The sequence below is a fragment of the Lolium perenne genome, chromosome 5 (genome assembly GCF_019359855.2).
Source record: "Lolium perenne isolate Kyuss_39 chromosome 5, Kyuss_2.0, whole genome shotgun sequence".
In the NCBI taxonomy this organism is placed as follows: domain Eukaryota; kingdom Viridiplantae; phylum Streptophyta; class Magnoliopsida; order Poales; family Poaceae; genus Lolium; species Lolium perenne.
The window spans coordinates 58,371,881-58,393,919 of NC_067248.2; the positions used below are offsets into that span (position 1 = coordinate 58,371,881).

General features: G+C 42.9%; 1 protein-coding gene across 1 annotated transcript; it reads right to left on the bottom strand.

Annotated features, from left to right (window-relative positions):
- Positions 1–12,760: 12,760 nt before the first annotated feature.
- Positions 12,761–19,799, bottom strand: LOC127299253 (uncharacterized). The gene is made up of 14 exons (XM_051329198.2): positions 19,615–19,799; positions 19,004–19,116; positions 18,809–18,905; positions 18,596–18,720; positions 17,803–18,406; positions 17,410–17,595; positions 16,969–17,262; positions 16,149–16,301; positions 15,580–15,734; positions 15,295–15,400; positions 14,214–15,182; positions 14,031–14,112; positions 13,408–13,764; positions 12,761–13,298 (listed from the first exon to the last, which is right to left on the bottom strand). The coding sequence occupies exons 1-14, from the start codon at positions 19,717–19,719 to the stop codon at positions 13,105–13,107; spliced, it is 3,540 nt and encodes a 1,179-aa protein (XP_051185158.1). The 5' UTR covers positions 19,720–19,799; the 3' UTR covers positions 12,761–13,104.
- Positions 19,800–22,039: the final 2,240 nt, after the last annotated feature.

Consider the following 22,039-nt stretch of genomic DNA (forward strand, 5'->3'; position numbering starts at 1 on the left):
ACAGATGTGCTTGGCCCAACCTCTAAGCTCGTTTTAGAACACCGCGGGCCACGTGAAACGACGCGAGCCCCGTCACCTTTTCTCTCTCATCCACGGGCCTGGCGATGTACACACGCAAAATCAAATAAATCGGACGCAGAGGACATGTCAAACGCGATGCTTAGCCTCCCTGCATTCTCCAAAGCGAGGCAAGAGACAGAGAGGTAGATAAGAGATTTAGAGGGTCGATGGTGTCCCGCTTTCGAATTGCCCAAAGGGGCACGTTGGATAGGCGACGCGACGAAAGCTAGGTTTTAAAGAAGCTGCGAATACACACGATGTGACACGGCAACTTGGGGTTGGATATTGCAGCACTCCGTCGACCGGGATAACAGCTCATGAGTCACGACACACACAAATACGCGTCTAGTCTAGCCAAGCTATAGGACGTAGCCGCAAGTAACATCTGCAAGTATGCAACCAGTTACTGTGAAAGGGCGTATATGGGCAAAGGGCGTATATGGGCGTACGTTTTCATGGAGATAAAAAACACTTGAAAATGGGAAAAGCAAATATTGACAAAAAAATATATATCTGAAACATAGGTGTTCTGTTGGGTTTGTTTTGCTATTGGGGTCCTAGACATGCCATATGTCCCACAACATACCCATCCCAGCCTTTCTATTAGGCTTTCTTTCTTATCTATTATAAATAGGCAGAGCTTCTGCCGGGTTTACCCATATATATGATCTAGCGAGTTATATACATGCAAATAAAACAATCGCTCCTGAGTCAACGGGACAAAAATATGCATTAAAAACGCTGAAACATTTAGACGTGTGTAATTTCTCTAGTAAAATTTGCAAAAGTTTGGATATGAATTTTGTGCTAAAAGATGTTATTTGTTGACTTGTGCAATTCCGAACACATCATCTACTTCGTAATTTTTTATATACATATCTTCAGATTCCTTCACGGCCACCAGATATGCATGTGACTTGTGCATATACTTGAGTTTTAAAGACCCAATATCTAGTTCATCCAGTCATGTATCTATGGATAGAAGGATGAACAACCGATTATCTGTTTAAGGAACCGTAAGTCTTTTCAACTAGTTAATATGTATCCACATATCATGGAATTTGTATATGGAGTTGGTCACATCACGAGGGCATTAAGGCGCGCTCTCGGCTTTGAAGTTAATGGGAAGGCATGTGATCTTGCTTCATCCCCATTCAGTGACCGCATTCAGGCTTGCATCTCCCTTGGCTTTTTTGTTGACGTAGCTAAGTGTTTCCCATAAGAGCTAGCAGTCCATTTGTGCATCCATCATTAACTGGACAGCTTGGGCAGGGATCTATCCTCATAACGGAGTCCAATCTTAGACACAATTCAATCAGTTCCTAGCTGCCTAACTAGGCTCGACCCGGGCAACTTTAGGATCCCCATTTGAATGGAATATCAGTTTTCGTCGAAAATAAACAACATGCATCAGTATCTTTTCAGAAAAAAACATTCCGTAGGTTTTTCAGCGGATGCATAACATGTCATCAGGGTGTGTCTTGGTGAACCGTATAAGAAACCGGCAGATATGTAAAAAATTATTTCACAATGGATTTAATATTTATTTAATATTATTGATGTTATTGACTGTTTTTATAAGTTCGTCTTAAACTTGATAATGTTTGACTTAGGACAAACAAATGTACATCGTACTATGATGGAAGAAGTACATAACCCCACCGATCTCACCGTACAAATGGTGTGCCAACTAAAGCCATCTTCAAAACGAACCATGGAGAAGTTTGGATCATTTGATTAATGCTACACTTACGGGCAGCAGCTTACGGGGTAAAATCTAAGGGGATGATGTGCATGCACCTGGGTGGTTTAAATTTGTTTGGCCTTTTGTGCATGCACCAGGATGGCTTAAGAGCATCTCCAGTCCCGTCTCCCATACGGCGTCGGATCGAGAATTTGGGGGACGTGTTTTATTTGTGCTGCGTTTAGGGGACATCGCTTCCCAGCCGCGTCCCCCGAACGTCACCCCCAAATAAATATAAGTGCACGAAAATAAAGGTTTTCATTCAAATTTGATTATATATTACAAAGTTTAAATGAAAACGACTAGATTTCATCTAAACCTTAGCTTACTGGCCGCTCGGCAGTGCGTTCAATGGCACTGCCCCGTCGTCGCCTCTCCATGCGTAGGGCGCTGAGCAGACGCCGCTGCTCCATCAGCGCGTCGCCTGCCCTCCCCTGTTGCGCCGCCTGGAGGGAGAGCTCGACGGGGCAGCAAATCTGCGCGTCTTCACGGGCACGGGCGTCGTCCTGGAGCTTCTTCTCCGACTCGAAGGACTCGAGGAGTGCTTGTTGTTGATCCGCCGCCTCGTCCAGGTGCGGCCCGTCGTCGTCGGACCACTCGAAGTCGTCGGCGTCCACCTCTCCCTCCGCCTCCGCCCCCGCCTCGTCCTACATTTGCTACTCTAGTTGTGCCGCCAACGCGTCAGCCTCCGCAGCCAAAGCATCCGCCCGCGCCCCCGAGGCCACCTCCGTTGCCGCCTGCACCGCCTCCCGCTGCTGCCGCTGCTGATGCTCCGCCGCCTCCCGCCGCCGCTGCTCCATCACCTCCCGCCATTCACGGTACTGGAAATCCCGCTCCATGTGCAGGCGTTGCCGCTCTACGCGCCACCGCTCACCCATCTCCTCCGTCTGGCGCCGCCGTGGAGGTGTCGAACGCCACTATGGTGTCCGCCAGCGCAGTGTTCTCCTTAGCTTCGAGGTCTCCCGCTACTGACGCTCCTGCCGCCGCCTCCTGCTGCTCGATTGCCTCCCACCGATGTCGCCACTCTGCATGCCACCACTTCGCCTGGCGCCACCACGACTCTTCCTATGCGGCGGCGACGATGTCGAACTACGGTGCTTCCGGTGGTGGAGGTGGTGGTGGAGGGAACTGGCCGGCGCCGGGGCGGTTCATCATTGCGCAGTGGTGTTCGAGCGACGATGGTTGTGCTTGTTGCGGAGAAAGGTGTGCCGACGGCTGTGGCGGCTGCCCGTGAGCCGGGGGGGGGGGGGCTTTTATAGACGTCGGCGGGAAGATAGCGTGGGAAGAGGCCAGAAGCGGCGAGAAGAAAGCGCGGGAATGCGCGGTGGCGTGCGAACACCGGCAACGCGTGGAGGCTGCGCAGCACCGACGTCTCGCCTGCCCCTCCGTCGCCATTAAGGCGAAGCTACGACGCTTCGTTCGTGCGTCACTGCGCGCCAATAACTTCCGTCGCGAGGTAGGCGACTGTTAGGTTTAAACTTGAATGTGCCACCGACGCATCGGTCCCGCCACGCCTCGCCTCGCTTTTCGCTGTGTCTGGCGTGCCCCAAGCGTTCCCTGTGTAGCAGAGATGGGCTCGGGGCACCGGACAACGTATTGAACCGCGCCGAACAAAAAGAGGCTTTTGGGTACGCAGCTGAAAATGTTTTTTTGTTCGACGCGCCCTAAATCCCTTTGAGGGACGCTTTGGGGACGCAGGCTGGAGATGCTCTAAAACTGTTTGCCGAGGGAAGGGTAAACAAATTCAAACCACCCATATGCATGCTCATCATCCCTTATATTTTATCTTATAAGTTGCTGCCCATAAGTGTAGCATTGTTGAGTTTGGATACACTGCTTTGAGATACGCTGGTGTGTAGGTTTATAGAAATTTCATGTATTAACAGTATCGTGCCGTGTGAACTGAAGCCAAAGGATACAGGACGTTCCAGGAAAAACTACTAGCAACACAGCGCAACTTTAGTTATGGTCGTGCGGCCGGTCCAGCCCTTTGACAGTTTGACCCCAAATCATGAGCTAGTTTATCTGTCTACTGAACTGGAGCACAACCAAACTAAATTTCGGTAGGTAAGGAGCAACTATACGTGTTTGGCAATCCTCAGCACGGCAGGCTGCATGCGACGAAACCTTGCACGAATTCTGTGGTATTTAAGCCACACGACCAATTTCCAAACTAATGGAATGAAATCTAACCAAACTTTTGACAAAGCTGCTCATTACACAGTAGAAGTCTGCAAGAAAGAAAGAAAAGAGATGAGCTAACTATTCTGTCCACCAATCACGGCCGACGCAGACCCCATAACGTTTGTGCACGCTTTGACCTAGCTATTGCTATCTGACTTGCTTAGTTGCTTATTAGTCGTCGATTGTGAAGTGAAAGAGATGGTTCTGTTTATGCATGATTCCATTGTGAAGGCTGGGTCTCCGCTCCCCTTTTTGAAGAAAAAAAATTTTGGCAACGAGAAACTTCTGAAAATAAGGTAAAACAAAACGAAGGGCTGATCCCCATGGGGTCATGAGTGATTGGTCGTGTACTCGTGTGGTTAGTTTAGGTCAGGACGAACGTGATTTTCAGCTCGTTCGAGAAAAACACATGCTCCCTTCGATCCAACACGTTTTAATGGATAGATCAATTACGGAAAACCAAAACTGATCCCGGGTGCATATGCACCCTATATGTATAAAACATATTTTAAAAACGTAAAAAATTTAGGAAAAAAATTTAATATGTAGAGAGACATGTTCTATGTCTGCGCGTCAGGTTTCACATAAAACCGACAATTTTTGTATCCTGTGTAAAAAAGACAAACAATGCTTCGAGAAATAGACTATTTTAGCACCAAAAATTTATCTTTTTTGCACAGGGCACAAAACATATCGGTTTTTGCTGAAACAACTTTATAAGCATGTATCATGTCAAGGTATGCGCGAGGCATTTTTATTTGTATTTTTTGACATTTGTAAATATATTTAATATGTATTTTAAATAAAGGGTGCATATGCACCCGGGTGCAGAAACACCATGTCCGATCAATTAATATCTATAAACAAAGCAGAGTCAACTAATTTGAAATGGAAAGAGTATGTCACTTTTGTTTTTTGAGGGGAAGAGTATATCACATAGCACCAATGTAGCTGAACTCACCTAGGTCGGTCTTGCACGGCCCAAGTGGCCCAGATATTGGCTCTCGCCGAACCCCCAAGCCCAAATCTACCGCAATCCCTATCCTCCGCTCAATGCGGGAGGGATCTGGTGCTCCGCACACCCCTTGCCCTTTCCCGCGCGCTATGGGCCTGGCCCGTTAACTTCCGCTGACTGTTTCGTCTTAGTCAAAATCTGGTCGATCCTCTTTCTCGCCTCGCTTCTATTTCTCGCTGGATTCGCCCACCTCGCCTTGTTCTTCTCTGCGGCGGGCGCTGGCTTTTCCTGTTTCTCCGGGAGCGCCTCCCCTTCCGACGGCGGGCGATTCGATTCTTCGCCTCGTCGACCATGGCAGCCGAAGGTTCGTCTACTATTTCCCGTACCCATTCTGTCTCACTTTTTTTTGGCCGTCTAAGGTTTCCCGTAGGCGTGGGTGTAGTTGTGGATCGTTTTCGTTTCTTGGATTACCAGATTCGTGTGGTGTTAGCTTCTATACGTGTATTTTCTCGTAGGTGCGGGTGTAGTTTGTATGTTTTTGGTTTGGAATTAGATTTGTGTTGCTTCAGGTGGGTGGTTGGGGGTGATTTTTCATCTGGTTTGAAATTAGTGCTGGTGCTTCAGGTGGATTTTTTGTGTAATATAATTAGATGGATGACTATGTGTAGTTTTAGTTCTTTTCAGATGGATTTTTACTTCAGGTGGATTTTTGGTGTAATATAATCAGATGGATTTTTGGCTTTGCTAACCTAACACTACCTTCTTGTTTGCTTTCTTCTAAGCTAGGAACCTAACACTACCTTCTTGTTTGCGAAAATCGTATTAATAGTTGTAAGATACTTTTTATAATTGGAGGTAGTTTCAGGTTCCAGAAAGCGTGGTTTAGTTGAGATTTTGTTGGCAGTGTGTTTTTTGTGAAGAAGCCTTGCATGGTTCTTATCAGTACTGTTTTTAAGCTTATCAGCTAGTGTATGCTTAGTGAATTTTTGTGTTAAGAGTTGTAAGATACTTAAACAATTCTTAACAAAGTTGATAGTGAATCAGCAAATAAACAAAATTCGAATCTAAAACTAAAAAAGAACTAAAACTACACAGTCATCCATCTGTAATCCCGACCAGCTTGAATGTTTGATGCATTTATTTTTAATACTTCTGATGGTATAGTTACTTAGGTGTATTGTTATTTGTTATACCCAGATTCCACCTTTAATTACGGCGGTAACTTAGACTGCATTTGCTTGACCAATTCTTGAATCAAGAATTTCTTCTTTTTCACAGTTCAACTGATGTTTATCTAAATTCTTTATTTTTAGGCTTAAGCATAGATTGTAAACTGATCAAGAACGTAATTACAGTTTAGCATAGATTTCATATAATATGAATCAACAACAGATTAAGATTTCAACACAGATGGCATTGGAAACTGATCAAGAACATGTTCAGAGTTCAACATAGCCTGCATTGTAAACTGAATCAAGGACATGTTCAGAGTTTGTACTTGCGATGACGCTAGTGCTCTGTTTTTGGTGGTAGATCATCATTGGATTAGCCGGTACCAGCATCCAGACCTGTTGATTCTTGCAATCTGTGTTTGTTCTTACTTAGCTGTATGTAGTTTTGTGGTCGGTCAGTCTTTGCCGTTTCCTCTCACTGGAAAAGTATGGTGCTCTTTTTAGCATATTTCTTTTTTTTTGTGGGATAATCCGTGTGTCGTTGGCTTTGTAGGTGTTTCATCAAGAAGAAGGTGGAGCTCGAGGTGAAGGGCGATGGGGCTCCGGCTCCAGCAGTGGTGGCGGTGGAGGCGGGGGCAAAGCTAGCAGTAGCACCTGTGGCGGGAGGCGAGTCTCACTGAAGCGGAGGCGTCCTACTTGAACTTGTTCGTCCTTGAGTCGAAAAAGACGAAAAGCCCTTGTTTGCTTTAGTTGTTCCTTTTGCGTTTCTTCTTTAGTGCTGGTAGCTATCGTCCTTAAAAAATTACTGCTGTAAGACCTGACAATCTTTATTTCTCAAACTTCTTGAACACTTAATGGTTCATTTGCACCCTCATCAATGCCTACTAAACCATACAGAATATGCTGTGCTGATCCAAAGTTATTTCAACACAAACAAAAGATCATTTTTTTCTTTTTCACCAAATCAATTTGAGGAAGAACTCAACCTCCATTTCAGATTCCATTTCCATTCATTTTCAAGGTTGGAATTTCCTTTTTCAAGTAACAATTTTGTTTGAAGTTGAAACCGTTCATCTTTTCAATAATGTTGAGAATTTTTTTCATAATTTTTCTACATGCAAATCGTTGAAATAAAAAAAAATGTTCAAGATTTGAAAAACAGTTCACATGGTGAATCGTTAGAATTTTTCATTAATTTTTTCAAAGTGGGAAACTGTTCGTTACTCATAATTTTTGAAGGTGCGATACTAGAATTTTTCAAAGTTGTTCAACTCCCATATAGTATGTAAAAGTAGAAATTCATTCAAGTAACAAATTTTTTCGACATGGTAATCTGTTCGATTTTTTAGAAATTGACTAAGTTTAGAAACTATTCGAGGTGGTAATCGGTTCATTTTTTTCAAAAATGTTTAACTTGGGACTTTGTTCATTTTCAAATTTGTTCAAAGACGGAAATTGTTAAAGGCGGAAACCGTTTCATAGTTGGAATTCGTTCATGTAATAGGAAAATGTTCAAGGTGGAAATCCGTTAAAAAATGTTTAAGGAAGGAATCCGTTCAAAATGCTTTAGAATTTGTTCATCATGGAAATCCGTTCATGTAAACAACGTGTGAAAATCCGATCATCCTCGAAAATTGTTAAAGAAGGAAAAAGTTCATGCTTTTGCAATTTTGTTCATTATCGAAATCCGTTCATGTAACCAACCTTGGGAAAAACGTTCATTTGTAGAATTTGTTTAAGTTAGGAAATGTTCGAGGTGGTAATCCGTTCATTTTTTAAAAAATGTTTAACGTGGGACTTCGTACATTTTCAAATCTGTTCAAAGATGGAAATTGTTAAAGGCGGAAACTGTTCATAGTTGAAATTCGTTCATGTAATAGATAATGTTCAAGGTTAAATCCGTTCATGTTTTCGATTTTGTTCATAATGGAAATCCGTTCATGTAACCAACCTGTGAAATTCGTTCATCTTTGAAATTTGTTTTAAAAAAGGAAACCATTCATATTTTGAAATTTTGTTCATCATGGCAAATTTGTTCATGTCTTTGGAAAATTCGTTCATCTTTTCAAAAATTGTTTAAGTTGGAAACTGTTCAACGTGTTAATCCGTTCATTTTTCAAAAAAAATTCAAGGTGGGAGTGCATTCATTTTCAAATTTTTTGAAAACAGAAACCGTTCAAGGAGGAAACCGTTCATAGGTGAAATTCGTTCATGTAATGAGAAATGTTTCAAGAAAACCGTTCATGCTATGCAATTTTGTTCATCATCAAAATCGGTTCATGTAACCAACCTTGGGAAAAAGTTCACTTTGAGAAATTGTTTAAGTTAGGAACTATTCGAGGTGGTAATCCATTCATTTTTTCAAAAATGGTCCACGTGCGACTTTACTCATTTTCCAAATTCGTTCAACGTGGGACTTTGTTCATTTTCAAATTTGTTCAAAGACGGGAATTGTTAAAGGCGGATCATAGTTTAAATTTCGTTCTTGTAATAGGGGAAAATGTTCAAGGTGGAAATCCATTCAAAAATGTTTTAAAGAAGGAAAATGTTCATGTTTCGAATTTGTTCATCTCGGAAATCCGTTCATGTAACCAATCTGTGAAATTCGTGCATCTTTGAAAATTGTTTAAAGAAGGAAACCGTTCATGTTTACAATTTGTTCATCATGGCAATCTGTTCATATAACCAACCTTGGGGAAAACGTTCATTTTTTAGATTTTGTTTAAGTTAGGAACTGTTCGAGGTGGTAATCCGTTTGTTTTTTCAAAAATGTTCAATGTGGGACTTCATACATTTTCAAATTTATTCACGGATGGAAATTGTTAAAGGTGGAAACCGTTCATAGTTGAAATTCGTTTATGTAATAGGAAATGTTCATAGTTGAAATTCGTTCATCATGAAAATCCGTTCATGTAACCAACCTGTGAAATCCGTTCACGTCCAAAGATTCTTATCTACAAATAAACATGGATGCAATGCTAGTTGATAGTGAACCGGCATGGTGAAGATACAAGGGCACTGGAGTGGTGATATTTTTGTCATGAGACTGCACCAATCAAGAAAGTTTATCTATGTGCAAGGCAGCAAATGAATTAAATGGATAATTTCTTGGCGCTAATACTCTGATTTTTCACTATGCAAAGTTGCTGAAAAACACTGTTTTCTTCAGGACCATTCGGACAACTATGTTTTTCATAAGACAAATGTCTAAAAACTACTGTGACTTTCCTACTTTTGATTTTTCTCATTGCTACTTTGCTGGAATGAAAGTTTTATCCCTACGTAAAAATGAAAAGAAGCTGATACAAACATTACGTGCGAAAAGCGAAACGGAGAAAGTAACGCGAAACGGTAACACGAGAATGAAGGAGAATGTGCGAAACAGTAACCCGAAACGGTCCGAAACATTACGTGCGAAGCGATATGTTAAATGGGCTCCTGAAGAAACATTACGGCCCATTTAAACCTATCCTTCGTACACAGGTGCGCGGAGCCGATCTTCAGGTCCGCTTAAAGCGATCAATAGGCGCACCCCAAATCTACCGCTGCTTTTCGTCCAGGCTCCAAAGTTTCCACAGTTTTATTAGAGGAATGTTCTGAGCCTCACCATTCTGCATTCTGCGGCATTTTGCAACACGTGCAAAATTGGTTGAGTCATTGTCTCCGTTTTGGACCCATTACTGTAATTCTAGTTAGCGCTCTCTCAGTCCGCATTAGGTCGTACTGAATCCTCAAAGCTACTGACGCCGGTTGCTTTGCCTCTTCCTGCGGTGAATTCGTCGGCCGTTTTGCGGTTTATTTGCTTGTCGACCATGACCTGTACCGTCTGGTTTCTTCATAAGGACGAACGTGTGCGATGTGCCTTAGTTTCAAGCATTCTTTAGTGAGTCACAGACTCCATCTCACTGTCAGTTCTTAGTTGCAGAAATTTGCAAAAATTCCACATGGGTGCTCGGCAGAGCTGGAATATAATTAACCTCTTGCGATTGAGGTTCACTGCGAAGACCGACTCAAGCAAGCACTCTAAGTCTATTGTGCAATCGGAAAAGACTTACGGGCCTTTTTCCTGTGCGTTGATTGTTACAGGCCAAGCAATGCGAAATAAAAAAGGAAAGCTCACAATAGACTGTAAACAGTTTCAGTTAGTGCAATTCTTATGTAGACTTGATTTAGATCATTTGCATACTTCGTAGGCATATGCCCCTAAAATCCACAGTACAGACAACATTTTTTTCTTCTTATAAACGGACAATACCACAACATATCTGCTGATAGGATTGATGGGAACAGTGGGTAGAATTAAGAGAACTGCTGATGTAGAAAGTCATGTAATCAGACAAAGTTTATGCATAGAACTGGTTCATGGTACATTCTGTCATCATGGTCTACCTGTCAAAGAAGAAAGTTGTAAACATGAAGTCCATGATTCACTTCAAGAACATCGCTCCAGTGGGCCACTGGCAGTGAGCTAATAACAGCTATAATTTACTTGGTCACGATAGATATACTAGTAAATGCTGACTACTAAGCAAGTGAACCAGTGTAAAGTGTGCTAGAACCTTGTGGTTGGTTGAGAACCGTGTTCTTAATGTGACATCTGTGATTTGGAACTTTTCTTGCGCTAATATGCATCTGCATTAGTTTGCAAAGTAAAATTTAAATCATTGCAACACTAGAGTGTTTGGTTGAGCCTGGAAATATTGGTTCATTAATTGCACTAGGATCAACCTCAGCCACACATACATCTCCATAATTCCGAGTGTGAACCAGCCCGGGAGCGAATCGTCCGCGCTCATATATGGAATGCTTTTGGTCCAGGATTGAGATTCATATCAGATTTCCACAGTTTTGTTCGATGGAATGTTCCTGAGCCTCGATACTCTGCATTGTCGGCACTTTATAACACGTGCAAGTTTGGTTGACTTCTTGGTCGCCGTTTTGGCCCCATTACTGTGATTCTAGCTAGCACTCTCCAAATCCGCGTTCAGTAATTCCTGAAAGCTACTGCCTCCAGCTGCGTCGCCTCTTCCTCTTCAACACGTTCCCTCTAGTTCGTTGTGTGGTTTTGGCTCAGCAGTAGTTCCTGAAAAGCATAATTTGAACACGTACATGTGCCTTAGTTTCCAGCATACTTTAGTATCTACTTACTCCAGCTCACTGTCAGTTAGTTGCAAAATTTCCAGTTTGATGTGCATCCTTGTGAATTTCCACATTGATGTTACGTTGTCACTGGAACTGAACTATAATCAGCCCTTTGTCCCTTTGTGATTGATTCACTGCGAAGGCTGACTCAAGCAAACACTCGAGTCTAGGTGTACTACTACTATGACAGTCCTTACTCTAGACACCCCTAATGTCGAAATTATGTTTAAATGTCCAAACAGTTTCAGTTAGGGCAGCACTTTCGTAGAGTCGTTTTAGATGTTGCATATTTTTAGGCATATGCCACTAAAATCCATAGTACAGACTAACTTTTTTTTCTTTTTGAAAAGGACAGTACAGACAAAATGACTTCTGATAGGGGTGGGTAGATTTAAGAGACCACCTGATGTGGAAAGTCATGCAATCAGACAAAGTTGCTGGGTAGAATTCGATTGATGGCACACATTCTTTCGTTATGCATTACCTATCAAAAAGGAGAGCTCTAAACCTGAAATCCATGGTTCAGTCCAAGAAATATCGCTGCGCCACTGGCAGTGACCAAATAAGTACTGTAATGCAAAACAGCTAAAAATTACTCCGTACTTGGTCACTGTATATTAAATCCTGACAAGTTTGTGAGTGAACCGTTGTAGAATGTACTAGAACCTTGTGATCTGAACCAGTAACAGCCATGGTCGAGAATTTTTGTTCTTAGTGTGTGTGATTTGAAACTTTTTTTGTGATAATCTGCATCAATTTGCAAAGTACAAACTGAACCATTATGAATGTGCAATTTCTTGAAAACCTACTGTAAACTACAACAGTCCTGCTTTCCAGACGGAAACGTATGACTTACATGAGACCACTGGAGGTACATTCATTCAGGGAGTACATGGACACCTTTGACGGCTACTCCTTCTGTGCCGAACTGGATTGATCCAGGGCTGAGGAAGTGGCGCGGACATATTCATCAGAGGCCCAATGCCCCTGTATGAGATGTGACATGTCTGTCGATATATCGCCCCTTCGTCGACAATTCTGAAGCAGTACTTGACGGTGTTCATGTCGAGCAGGCTAGGTGCTCGACGCAAGTCCATGTTGTCAGCATCGTATAAGGTTGCTGGCATGAGGCAAATTAAATAATCAATGCCCCGGCAAAAAAAAAGTCAATGCAGATTTCATAAACCAATTAAGAAGTTTTTTTTTGAAACATAAAAAACCAATTAAGAAGTACATTTAATGATATTTTGCGCAATGTTAGCTAAATCCTGCTTGAACGTTAAGATGTTTTGCTATGTTGTTCTTCCAGGTGAACAAGTCCTAGGCTAGCAACATCAGTTACGCCAAAAGACAGGGTGCAGAGGCTGGAGTGGAACCGAAAGACCAATCAGATGTGCCCTCTGGCTGCAGTAAACAGAGCAAGATCTCTTGGAGGGCTCCCTTGGGTTCAACATGACCAAAGCACAAGGAAGATTTATAGAGAACAGAAGCAACAAACAATGCTTTGTCACGTGGAGAACAGAACTTTATATAGGTGATTAACCATCCAACACAAAAAAATGTAGAGCAACACTGAAATAAAATTTGAGGTTTTCTTCCCTGTAGCTCTTTACATCAGTTCACAGTGGGACACCAAAAGGTGGTTCTATATAGGCTGTCCCCTGTTGCATTGCCTCGTGGCCTCTCAAATGCCAGTGAGATGTCTACACTTTACAAGCACGATAATGGGTATCAGTTTGCTACCTCCAGATGAGCTTCAAGCGACAGGTGGCAACATTTACATATCTTCTGCAGATGAATCACAGGGGTGGATCAGAACTTCAGTCCAGGGTCATGGCGGCTTCAAACTAGTTGTTTTTTGCTGCCCTTTTCCCTTTCTGCTTCTGCTTCTGCTTCATTTGAGTGAGGCCGGGTGCGGTGATCTTGGCATTCCCAACAATTGCAGCCACCAATTCAGGATCCGTACATGCCTTCATTAGTTCCTTCTCGCGGTTTGTTGCATCAGGGATGTGCATGAATAAGCTCATAGCAGTTTTGGCAGCTGAAATTAACAAAACAAAGACATCAGGACACTTGATCTACCAGAAAATATAGAACACAGGAAAGGCAAAATGGTGTGACTTCATGTTCCAGAATGAGTAGAAATGTACCTTTTCCTTTCTTTGCGGTGCCCGGGGTGATCTTGACACGATATTTGTATGTCTGCAATGCATTGTAAGGGGCACATACAGGTACAGCATACAGCAAAATGTCACTTGCCAGCGGAATTCCAGTTAAGTAGTCCAAATCAATCAACTTTTCTTTCTCTTCATCACCAAGTTCATGGATTTCATCTTCATCCATGGTAATGCTGCCACCAACAGGAGCAGCAGTTTTGTCCATACCATCGCTGCTTCGACCAATGCTGACTCCAGTTGAATCCACCACAGATGTACTTTCCGGGCAATCACGAGATAGATGCCCAGACTTTTTGCATTTATAACAAATTTTTAATGAGTCATCTTCGCCTGCAAGGGTAAAGGAATGAAAGCTCAGATAAGAGGCTAAATTAGACACAAATCTAGTACCTTACACCACTAGTTCATTCAATGTTTTGTCATGACATGAAAGAAATATTGATACTATCTTATTTTATCTCGAATGCAGATGATTTGTTAACATGGTAATCCAGCACAAGTCCTTATCATGATATAGAGTGGAATAATAAGCGCAAAAATGTAACTGAACAATCACAAGGATAAATTTAAAAACAAGAGAAAGTTGTCTAAAGTACCAGTTGATGGTTTTGATTGTTTTGCAGTGGTGTCTTCTCCATCTTGTGAAGGTTTGTCCTTTTGAGAAGCTTTTCCAGAAGACTAGTACCGATAAAAGAAGTTGTCAGTCCCAATGAAAAAGGAGAATACAGTGCAATGGCAAACAAAACAAAAGAAAACAGACGGGTAGCTAGTGTTCTTACCGCAAGTAAAGCCATACGGATTTCTCTTTCTTCTTCATCCTGCTCTGCATACTTCTCTTTAATCTTCTTAAGCTTGCCCTTCTGTCCACGACTTGTTTTCGTATGAGCAGCCTTTGTGTTATCCTTGCCTTTTTCGTGCTGCGAGTTATCCAGCTTTTTGACAGATTCACCATTAGCAGCCTTTGTGTTATCCTTGCCTTTTTCGTGTTGTGAGTTATCCAGCTTTTTGACATATTCACCATTTTGGGGGTCACTAGTAAACTCACAAGTACTCTGGCCCTTCTTCAGTTTTCTTCTCTCTGCTTTTGATACATATGGTTTCTCTCTTAATGTTGATTTCTTCAAATCAAGATCATCGTCTTCAGCTAAACTTGAAAGACTGCTGATGGGCAAAGAGCTTTTACCCGACACATTGGCAGGGCCCAGACCAAGATTCTTATCCAATAGATCCTCCAGTTGAGATGAAACGGAATCATCCTGCGTTTCTTCCTTGAAAGCGGAGGTTCCATTGTTTTCCAAAGTTTTGGTTCCAGCAACCTGTTCAGATAAGTCGGCAGTATCCATGTTACCAGAGTTTGTATCATTATTTCGGTGAGCACTTGTATGGTCCATGCTTGATTCATTTCCATGAGTTACTATACTCATCTCACTGTCAGTAGCAAGCCTGTCATCTGGTTCAAGATTACTTGGGTGCTTTCGAGGATCAACTTCGATTTCTGGAAGGGCATCATCTTCACCCCTGATCCTCCTTTCATTTAGATGAGATGCCAAGCAACTCTCATCCAAACGGAAGAGAATACCAAATCCCATAACAAGGGGATGAGGTGGGAGAAAGTTTTTCTTGCCACGGATCATAAAACTGCCAACAGTGAGGTACTCGCCAGTGGGGGCTGTTTTGCTAACTTGATGAGGATATACCCACCAAGCACTTGTAACAATTTTTGAATCCCACGCTTTGCTGTGGCATACCTGCAAAAGAAACTCGTGATCAGTAGGGATAATTCATATAAACACACCCTTCACAAGTATTGCCACAACGCATGTAGTAAATTAGTAATACATAATCACATATTTAACTCACAGTGTAACATCCTGCTTGGTTTAGAGTCAAGGGTGGTATTGGACTGTCAGGTTTGTGGTTCTTGATGATTGTACTGGAAGCACCATGTAACTCAGCATGCACATACCTATTAATGATTGAAAACAAGCCAGTAGCTTTTGTAAGAAATAAGATACATACCACTATGGTATAAAAGTTACAAGATATGGGGTAAAGTGGTTCTATGATGAATTGGAAAATGAAATGAATAGTTTGGCAACAAGCTTATAAATGGGTAATAGGCTAATAGCTAATAAGGGTACTTACAAATCTCCTTTAGACATATACCGCTTGACAACCAACTCATTTTGTTGAGCATCTCGACCACTGATAATCAAATAGTTTTCACTGCTGATAAACCAATTGAATTTCTCAAACCAGTGAACTTTCCTCATATGAGTGATTGCAGCCACAGTTTTTTCCTACAAATGTGAAGATATGAAAGTTTTTTAATATAATACAAAGACAATGATTCTTGGAATAGAATTTACTGTAAACACATAGTATGAGTATAGTAAACAAGCCAAATACACAAATAATTGGTTTTGGAGGACAGGTAAAGCTTTTTACTAGTTCATCGACCTCTAATTATTAAAAATAACTCGATTAAGAAGAAAACCAAATGAACAATGTAGATTTTTTTTCTAGAGGATATAGGATGAAGCTGAGTTGCACCGTCTTATGTACTTGCAAGGAAAACTAAAACTTAACCAACATGTTCTAGTATGGAGAAAATGTTAACTGCCATTTTGCTACTGATGGAGCTCTTGGTAGATACAACCGTACAAGAGAGTAACAAATACAAGTGTACTACATGGGATAACAAAGTAAGAAACCTGAGCAAGCTGAAGACGTGTCTTCTTCTCGGCTGCTTTGAAAGCTTTCTCATGTGCTGTGATAGTCTTCTCTTGTTTGGTTTCCTGTTTTTTCTTCATTTCGTACCACCGCCTAGCATTTGCATGTGCAGAAAGTGACAGATCGACCTCTACCTAAAAGAAATGAAAACAAAGTTTGTCATGAAACAAAATGGCATGGAGAAATTATTAGTGCTAAACTGAGTCGCACGTAATATCCAGGTACAGTGTGTAAGCAAGATCAAATATTGCAGTAATGAATACAATTAGCCTCCTAATTTCCATTCTGCCGCATCTTTTTTGTGTAAAATAAATACAAATCAACTCTCTGTCTAATCAATCTTCAATATTTCAATTCAGGATAAATAAATCCTCCACATGAATTTGTAAGGAAAATAAAGACAAGTGATACACTAATACAATATATGTACTGATAAGTAGTGAGAGGCTCTCCATAAGAATAAGTAGTTGGTAAAATTGGCTGTCTAGAGAAATGGAAGGCTAGAAATTTTATGTTACTCCAATTAAGGCGGATGCATGAGGGGATTAACCAAGTGGTATCCTCAGCTTAAAGAACTTACACCAAATCAGTGCAATGTTGATAGAAGTGTAAATATCAGGGGTAAAAAAAATCAACAAACCAGATAGAATTGTTTGTGGAGCATGACACCTTAGGTCACATAACCATACATCCAACATTGCGAATAAGATATAATTTCAAGTATTCAAAGAATATGATACCTCCATGACAAAGACAATAATCATGGTACAAAACTACAAATTAGGTGTTTGTGGAACATACCTTCTCAACAGGTGCAGTTTTCTCATCCTCATCCATGTCATCAAGATTATTGCTAAGAAGTAGGCTAATGCAATTTTTTTCAAAACTGAGCTTATCGATCAGACCAGCTACCGGATTTCCAGCCTTTCTCTCCTCTTTAATCATGCGAGTAAGAGCTTCCCAACTCATTCCATTTGCAAGCGAAACACGAACAGCTGTAATTGCTGCATCGACATCCTCCAAATTGTACTCAATTAGTTCTGCCATACTGATGCAATGGTCTGCTTCCTTCCTCAATGTATGCACACGATTCTCCTGCATGACAGAACAGATGAATGGACTATTAGGTATCGAATGTACTGCATGTTTGAAAGAGAGATGCCCTTCAAATAGAACCAAACTTAAGCAAATTATGAGCAATGTGATTGCAAGGCATAAGATGGAGAGTGAAGTGGGGCGAACCTGATCCAGCTTTATTTTGTTGAGCCTATGGACTGCTGAATCCTCTTTTGCTTTTTGCTGTAGATCCACCCTTTGACTTTCTATTTTGCTGTAGAACTCATCTAATGCATCATCAAATGTCTGAAATTCATCATATTCCCTTGACTCAAATTGCTTCAGCAGGATAGGGCAATATTCATCATATATCTGTGTATAGCAGACAAATTACAGTTAGTACATTGGTTTGGAATTCACCATATCATATGCAAATGTGCTGCTGCCTAAACATAAATTGGGGAAAAATCCTCTTTAGATCTGCAAACAGACATCACTAATGAACAAACACAACTAGCAAATATGTGCAGTCACATACACAGGAGTACAACTAGAAACACAGGAAAACGACGGAGGCACCTTCTGGTTAGTAGAAGACCCTTCTGAAGGTATGATGTTTTTCTTTGCAGCCATCTTATTCTTCATGAGAATGTATCCCTCAGGAATCTTTTGGCCAGAGATGATATCTACGAGCCAGTCCTCAAACCTTGTAACAGATTCTACAAGAGACTGGATAGTATGATCATCAATACTGCTCTCTGGATCTTTCCCAACCTTTGAACTTGGAAGCAACCCAGCATCTAATATGATATGCTCCGCTAGTGCTGGGCCATAAGCCAATGCCTCCCCAAGAAGTGTCTTCAGAGTAGCTTTATTTGATTGACTGCCATCGCCCGCTTTTGCATTGGAACCTGCCTGCTTAATTTTTGCAGCAGACTTCTTTTCTGTTCTTTTAGATGGTTCTTCCGATTTATCAGTAACAGGCACCCCATCATTGGCGTGTTCAGAAGGTTGCTGACCATCAACTGAACTAGGTGTAACTTGAGAAGATTCTTTGTCATCGACTGTATTAGACAATTTCAGAGTTTCTTTTAACTTTGTTAAGTCGGTCCTTTCAAAGGTACGGCAAGCTTCTACCGGATAGCGATGGCGCGACATGATAGCCAATCCTTTGTTGTCGTCTCTGTAAGTTTCACGACAAAAGATGAGTACAATAAACAAACAGTAAGCATCAAAGGTTAAGAGAATTTCTGGATTGCCAGCGGAGATTATGATAGTTTATTGTCCTACTAAGTCCTCACTTCAGCAACAGAGTAATGGCACCTAATATATACAGTAGATTGAAATAGTGGCGCACGAATTAGACAATGACCTATGAGAACGGAGTAGTGTCATCACTGTGTATTCCGAATCTGTGAGGATGATATTTCCTTGGGCATACAGCTCCAGAATTATAAAATGTGCATTACTGCCAAGTCCAAATTGAAAAAGGATCATCTGCAGTTCAAACAAAGGCATCATCAAACGGTGCAAGCCTCAACAAGTACAAAGCTGCTGAATTCAAAAGATTATCCAAGAGGAGTACCCTATCATATCCTAGCATACGGACATCTTCAAGCCTCTTGCTACGAACGTGTTTCCGCAGCTTGAGAGTGAATCCGGAAGGCGTGCTGCTCTTGTCACTGAAGAAATAGACACACGAGTGGATCTGTGCATTAATATTTTGAAACAAATGGCATCATATAAATGTATACATCAACAACTGTGAGCAGCATCCCACCGAACATATTGAGTGGTGTGCAGCCTGACACCACTTTCCATGAGCAACAAAACCTTCTCGCTTTCCCCTGACTCGGTGATCCCACTGCTGTTCATCAGCTTGAAGATATAGGTCTGTCCAAGCGAAAAACAGATCATGTAAAACATCACCTGGTAGATAGCAAAACAAGATGCAGCATGCAAGGTTTCTAGTTTTCTACAACTAGAATGTAATCCACTAGAGGAGGCAGTTCATGGATCGGCCAGCAGCTTCGCCAAGCAATAGACAACATTACTGCATGAAATGTGTAACTGCATAATAAATGTAACAAGATAGTCAGCCCGCGGCACAGAGAGTCCAAACCGATTTGGCAATTTTGACTAGCGAATTTTAGGAACACAGCCACAGCAGAAGGAAACATTTACAGAATCTGACACGGAGCAGCTTCGGAGCATGCCGAAATTGCAGGCAGGGCAGCACACACTGGGGTGGGCCTACACCTACCCTAGCCCCCAAACTGTATCTTAACTACGGCGGGTGAGGCGACTATGCCGCTATCGTTCCGTGCCTAGGGTTTGACGCGAGCAGAAGAGGGGGGAGGAAGGGGCGTGGCGAAGAGAGAGACGGGCGACCTTGGGGGTGAGGTCGTAGACGTTGGAGAGGCGCATGCCGATGAGGCGGCGGAGGCACTTGACCTCCGCCGCCACGTCCGCCGTGGTCATCCGCGCCTTCACCATCTTCGCCGCCGCCGCCGATGCTTCCTTCCTTGCGGCCGGGGTTGCTGGGGTTCTCTTCTTCCGCTTTGCCGAGGCCTCTCCACTCCTCGACTCGGGCCCTTATTGTGATGGGCCATTCCAACAAAGGCGGTTTCATTTTTGTGTTTCTTTTTACCTTTATATTTATCGTTTTCTATTTTACAAATGACCATTTTTCTTGTACTTCTAAAAAAAATTACACTGAAGTGTTATCAACATTTTTTCACATATGATAACAAATAATTTCTAGAAATACATGAACATTTACATTTTTTAATATATGCACATTAGGAGTGACATTTGTTAACATTTCCACAACACATGAAGATTTTTTTTTCTATCAAAGTTATTAATAAAGTTACTAGAAAATGTTGAGGAAGTTTCTTATCGGTTTCAACTCAGTGGGTAGGCGATTAGCGACTAATAGGCAAATCGACCAATAAATGAGTAAATCGACCCACTGAGTAAAATAAATAGAATTAGTTTCTTAGGAGAATAAATACAATTAGTTATATTGGTATTGAATAAAGCAAAAAAAAATATGTATGGCGTGCCAAATGTGTCCCACGTGGAATCCCTTTATGGCTTTAGGGCATCTCCAACGCGGCGACCCAAACGTTGGGCCGTCCGTTTTTAACCGTTTGGGTGGCCGCGCGGACACCCGAACAGCGGCCCTGGTCTGCGTGTCCATTTGGGTCGCACACTGCGCCCAACGTGGTGACCCAAAAAGCCGTCACGTGGTTCATCTTCCTTGGGCGGCGCTAAGCCATGGCAGGCCTCGACGGGACAGCAATGGCGGGCGGGCGGGAGAACACGCGGGAAAGTTCCCGCGTGCACTAGGGTTCCCGCGCGCGCGCTCGCGCCCAAGTTTCCTGCCAAGGCCACCGGCTATAAAAGATGGCGCCGGCCTCGCAGACCTCACACCCGCTCCTCCGTCCTCTCCCTCCTCTACCTTCTCTAGCGTCCTCTCCACCTCCATTGCCATGCCGCTCACCCTGCAGGCCACGTCGGCCAAGCTCTCCCTCGCTGCCTGGCCCAGGCACATGTTGTCGCCGCCATTTAAGCGACGTCCTCGGCCAGAAGAACCAGCTCCTCGCTATGCGAGCAGCCCGTCACCTCATCCAGCTGCCCTCGCCCGAGCGGCGCGCCCGATAGGCTGTTGCGTCGGTGGAGCATGGCCGCCAAGAGCGCATGCGTCGTCGAGATGAGAACCACGAGGCCCAGGACGCCGGCCATGTCCGCCTGGAGGCACGGACCGCTGTGGAACGTGTCGTCGCGCAGGAGCTCGAGTTGTGCGGGAAGCGGATGGTGCCGCCGCAGGAGGCGGAGCGCGAGCACGCCCAAGCTGCGCAGACGGAAAGGAGGAGGGCGGCCACGGAGGAACGCCGCAAGAGGGCCGCCGCCGAGCCACCCAGCTGGTAAGCTGGAGTGGAATCCTCACGCGTACAGGCCACCCGCGTCGTGTGAAATCCACGGCCCCGGCGGTGAGTCGCCGGCGTGGCCGCCGGCCCGGTACGTAGCTAGACTAGTAGTAGGTAGATTTAAGAAAAATTTAATATCTCATTTTAATGAAAAAAGATGCTATCTCCCTATAACACGCGGGCTAGGGGCGGACGCGAGCGGCCAGCAAACGGTGTTCGCGGTCACGCAAACGCGGCCCAAATTTATGCCCGCTTTGGGTTGTCCCGAACGCCGCGGCCATCTGTTTTTGGAATAGATCCGCGCGCTGGGCCAGGTTTTTGTCCGGTTTAATCCATCCAGACGCGGGATGGGTAGCCGCCGCGTTAGAGATGCCCTTAGTGCCCTTGGCGGTAACTTAGAGCCCCCCTCCCGGCCTCCCCCAACTGCATTTGTTCCTGGGATGGAAAATGGTGTTACTGTAAAAACTAAATAAATAAACACGCTTGTCCATGTTCAATGTACGCATGCAAATTTTCTTCGAAAACAGACAAGTTTGGAGGCATGTGTTAAAATATAAAGATGGTGCTCTTAAATTTTCTTTCCAAAGACCTAGTTTTTTGTTATTTGAGGGCACATCATATGTCGTTTATATTCATGACACTTTGCAGACACACAAAGACAAAAACATTTGTTGTCAAAAAACTTCGGAGTTTTAAAATTCTTAAAACATTTTACTGCTTTTACTGTCCCCATCCAAGAGCAAATACAGCCGCATTTGGTTGTGTGGCACAGTCGCCAAGCCATTTTGGCAAACCCTTGCAAAACCTACAACTGAAACTGCAGTTTGCATTATTTCTTGGACAAGTTCTGAACATAATTTGACTGGATTAGGAATATTACA